This window comes from Littorina saxatilis, linkage group LG16 (assembly GCF_037325665.1).
Source record: "Littorina saxatilis isolate snail1 linkage group LG16, US_GU_Lsax_2.0, whole genome shotgun sequence".
NCBI lineage: Eukaryota > Metazoa > Mollusca > Gastropoda > Littorinimorpha > Littorinidae > Littorina > Littorina saxatilis.
Genome location: NC_090260.1, coordinates 26,883,044 through 26,888,043, shown reverse-complemented (window position 1 = coordinate 26,888,043; position 5,000 = coordinate 26,883,044). Strand labels below are relative to the sequence as shown.

Below are 5,000 nucleotides of genomic sequence, written 5' to 3'. Positions count from 1 at the left end.
CATTGACAGCAAAATGTGTGTTTCTTTTTTAAAAGTCCGCCTGAAGCTGACCAAGCGGCATGCACACAAACACACATTCAATCAAAAATATGCAGATCTGATTTTCCCTTGTTGTTCTGTACGGCGTCCTTCCAAGAACATCTTGACACTGAACTCCAACGCTCCATTTAGACAACTCCCTTATTGCAAAATTCCTCCCCGCCGCGCGACCTTGACACTGGAAACAGACGGCAGTCACGTCACCACAATGTCATCTTCTTCAAGGTCGACGCAGTAAATCTCCTTGAAAAAGAAAACACAACCAGCCTCGGTCACAAACAATGTCGCCGTGACCCAGCACTGTCTATCTCTCTCCGTTTCTCAAACAGACTTCTCCCCCCAAAGGTCGTTTCCCTTGACCTTCAGCCAAGGAAGTAACCTCTGAGAGGTCGGGGGTCGCTGAGGGGCATGGCCTGTAGGACCTCGTCGAGAAGCTGCAGGGGTCGGTGGAGCTGGATCTCGATCCAACACGGAGTCTCCTTGATGCTCTTGCGGGGGTAGTCGGGTCCCCAGCCCTTGACGAAGCTGAGGCGTAGGATGCACAATCGTCGGAGGTCGTCCACACCGATCCCGGCTGCTGCCGACAGGCCTGGAATAGACGGGAACATAATTCACAGTTAGGCAAGAGTGTTAACAAGAACCCTGCTTTTTAGACTCCGCCTTAAAATCATTAATAGGATGTTGATTGGATTTATTTTCTTCAGTGAATTTACCAAAATGGCGGCACAAATCTAGACAATTTTCAGAAGTTTAAGGCAGTCGTAAGTGTCACCTTTGTACAACCCTGAAATGCTTTGCCAAAATGATGGTAAAGTTTTCAGTGAACTTTCTGATGCTACCCTCACCACCACCACCAGCCATCTCACCCCTTGACATCACTGTCCCCGTGCAGGGCACTTACCCACGGCTGGAGCAATTCCCCCAACAGAGGCGGGGCCGGGGATGTTGCCTGCCACCGCTGCTGCCTGTGCTGCTGCTGCCGCTTGTGCCGTTGCTGCCTGTTGCTGCATCTGACGGTGGCACTGCCTGATGTCAAACACCTGTACACACACACACACACTTCATTATCCAAAGATATCTTAAACACTTCATTATCAAGAACAAAAACAAGACAAGAATTTAATCCGCCATATAGCATACAAGCCATTAGTATCTGTCCTGGTGTGGAAACACTCATACTGTGCACTCTACTGTCCTGTCGGGGATCTCGACGACTGGTTGCCTTGGAGCTTTGGGGATGGCCTGGGGAAGTATCCAGTACACACAAACACACGGACACACACCTCCATACACTCCCTGCATCTACGCATCATCAATCATTGTCTTTCTCTCTTCTGTGTTCCTGAGCGTGTCAACCTCAGGGTCACCCCTATGGCGAGAGTTTGGCATTCCACACTAGATTTTACCCTGCCATGTTGGGAGCATGACACTGAGGACGTGTTCAAACCCTCAATGATAACAACCAATTGGTGCAAAGCCACCACGCTATCCACTGAGCTACAGCCCTGCCCTAATCAACAGATATGAAAGGTCCTGGACAACTGAAACAAAATATTCTGGAAGTGTATGTATACACCTGAGCTGCCTCAGTATTGAAGAGGCGCTTTAAACAGTGCGACTACATTAGCTAGCTATTGGTGCCAAAGAGTACTCATTTTTTTAGAATCGCTTTTAAATGCAAACAATGACCGCTGGCCGGTTTCTACTTCCTGCTCATAGCAACAGGTTTGGATTTTTTCAGAGCTGAAATCAAAGATCATTTCAAACAATTACAAAGTCCATGCACAGATCTGTGAGAGTGAAGTACGCTAGTCCAGAGCTCGGAAAGTTGCCGCTTTAAAGCAACATGACAATAGATTAAGCAAGGCCACAATCATCGTATTTCAAGTGTCACTTCAGCAGCCAGGAATTAGGCCAAAGAAAAAAAACCTTTGCTTCCGATGACAAGGCCAACAAAATTAGATTCAGTTCTTTTTAAACAAAATTGAAGTTTGTTATTTATTTGCAAAGGCGCATGTTGATTTTTTTTATTGTGGCCAGAAATTGTGCGAGCTGTGTTCCCTGGATCTCCGAGAAAAATAACTTTCCTTGCGAAGTCTGCAAAGTTGAATTTTGTCCTTTTTAATAAAAATATTTGTTGAAGGGTTTAAAAAAAGTTCTGGGGTTAAAGGAATCATTGGAGGTTACGTGTCCTTGTAATCAAACACACACACGGACACACACCTCCCAAACTCAATACACACACTCACACACGGACACACACACACCTCCCAACCTCAATACACTCACAAACACACGGACACAAACACACACACAAACACACGGACACACACACACCCACCTCCCAACTTCAATACGCCACTTTTTTCCAGATCAAACAGTATTCAATTCCTCACCTTGATGTATGCGGTGGGGTATATTTTGTGAACGGCGTCCCCTGGGGCCCTGCCGGCCTCACGATCCAGGTAAAAGCTCTGTACGAAGACGCTGTGATCGCTGACACATCGTATCCACACGTCACCCTCGCCCCGATAGTCCAGCTGTACGCCTTTACCGATGTGTAGTCTGAAACACAACGTAGAAATGAAGCAGTCAATATATTTTCATTTGATTTAGTTTAATTTACTTTATCATCTCAATACTGGGAAATTCATGTCGCTTCCTCCCAGTGGAAATCTAGCAGCAACAAGGGTGGCGTTACCAGGTGTATGCGTGTTTAGGTGTAATCAGCCATCTGCACTTATGGCAGAATGACAGAGGTCTTTTGCGTGCGACTGTGGTGACACGGGGGTGGGACATGGATACCGTCTCTGAGTCCGCACATAGAGCTAACCCGTGTCCATCACAGCAGTCAATGAATGGCAGACTACATCAGTCAACTTGTCAAGCCGCCAGTCCTCAAACCCTTCACTTCCCTCTATCACTTTACTGTGTAATGTTTTTATTCAGCAACGGTAAAAGTAATGTTTGCAAACAAAACCCCAAATGAACTGTACAATGCAGAAGTTAATCACCAATGTTTCATTTCAAGACCTCGACCAGTATCGGTAATAGTATCACTCACACACGTAGACACTCACAACCCTATACACTCTATCTCTCTCTCTTTTTTTATGTACCCTCCCCCCCTCTGTTCTTATTGCGGTCACACACACACACACCCCACACACACACACACACACACAAACACACACAAACACACACTCAAACACACACACCTCCTAAACTCAAACCCAAAACAATCTCTCAAGTCCTCACATACCTTGCCCTCTCGCTCGCCTTGGTGCGTTGTACCACAGGGGAGAGCGGAAAAAATCACACACACACACATACAGACACACACTCACACAACCACACTCTTACACACACACACACACACACACACCATACCCTCTCGCTGGCCTCCGTGCGGTGCACGTTGGAGAGCTGACCGAGACATCACACACACACACACACAGAGTTCACCCCTTACCTCGCCCTCTCGCTGGCCTCGGTGCGGTGTACGTTGGAGAGCTGACCCAGACAGAAGCGGTCAAGGGAGGAGGGATCAGTGTAGCCGTCCACCGTGACGGTGGAACAGCTGTACGGCACCTTGAACGTCTCCCCCACCTGTTGGTCCAGCTCAAAGTACGTGATGGTGCACCAGAACTCCGGCGCTGAAATCACGAACAGTCAAGTTTCAACGAGGACCATACAATTGTGGTGCAAAAACGCAAACATACACATTGCAATAATGTGCACTAGAACTCCGGCGCTGAAATCACGAACAGTCAAGTTTCAACGAGGACCATACAATTGTGGTGCAAAAACGCAAACATACACATTGCAATAATGTGCACTAGAACTCCGGCGCTGAAATCACAAACAGTCAAGTTTCAACGAGGACCATACAATTGTGGTGCAAAAACGCAAACATACACATTGCAATAATGTGCACTAGAACTCCGGCGCTGAAATCACGAACAGTCCAGTTTCAACGAGGACCATACAATTGTGGTGCAAAAACGCAAACATACACATTGCAATAATGTGCACTAGAACTCCGGCGCTGAAGTCAAGTTTCAACTAGGACCATACAATTGTGGTGCAAAAACGCAAACATACACATTGCAATAATGTGCACTAGAACTCCGGCGCTGAAATCACAAACAGTCAAGTTTCAAGAAGGACCATACAATTGTGGTGCAAAAACGCAAACATACACATTGCAATAATGTGCACAAGAACTCCGGCGCTGAAATCACAAACAGGAAAGTTTCAAGAAGGACCTTACACGGCTAAAATTGTGGTGCTTAAAGCCATATGTACTCGATGACTATACACGCTAATTGCTTTACCAACAGCTGGAGACATGCTAAATTAAGTTCCCTGCAAGATATTGTGGTCTAGGACCCCTTCAATGTTGAGATATGTTAATTTTCATTTTGATCTGGATCGTCCTATTTATAGATTTGCCAACAGAGGTAGCGTTGACGCAAGGGAAATAACTCCGCGTCTTTGTTTACATCCAAAGTTTTTGAGACTCTAAAACAAGCTGTAATGCATGTATATGGTCCGCGCATGGCGACATATCGTCATTACATGGTCTTATGGTGCGTTTGACATCGATTATGGGCAAACTACACTTTGTAAACACGGGAGCGCGTACATATGCCTTTAAATGCAAACAGAGTTAACATATTAATTGGGAAATTTTGGGCACCAAAATAACAAACAGTGAAGTTTCAACTATGACCTTACATTAATCCAAAAACAAATAGACTGCCAACGTTCCAAATTTCAGAATCCAAAAACAAATAGACTGCCAACGTTCCAACTTTCAGAATCCAAAAACAAATAGACTGCCAACGTTCCAACGTTCCAACTTTCAGAATCCAAAAACAAATAGACTTTCCTCCGAGGTAGGAAAAACACCCCCGTTGGTCAAAGGGAAATAACCATTCTCACTGCCACCAAATGAG

At 45.8% G+C, this 5,000-nt stretch overlaps 1 protein-coding gene across 2 annotated transcripts in view; it reads right to left on the bottom strand.

Annotated features, from left to right (window-relative positions):
• Positions 1-5,000, bottom strand: part of LOC138950722 (mothers against decapentaplegic homolog 4-like) — a 38,520-nt gene that overhangs the window by 435 nt on the left and 33,085 nt on the right. For both annotated transcript variants that reach the window (XM_070322449.1, XM_070322450.1), the window contains exons 9-12: positions 3,512-3,695; positions 2,436-2,604; positions 941-1,079; positions 1-628 (exon numbers count right to left, since the gene is read on the bottom strand). The exon at positions 1-628 is cut by the window's left edge and continues 435 nt beyond it. In XM_070322449.1, coding sequence (XP_070178550.1) covers positions 402-628; positions 941-1,079; positions 2,436-2,604; positions 3,512-3,695 — 719 coding nt within the window. In that variant the 3' untranslated portion in view covers positions 1-401. The remainder of the gene's footprint in view (positions 629-940; positions 1,080-2,435; positions 2,605-3,511; positions 3,696-5,000) is intronic.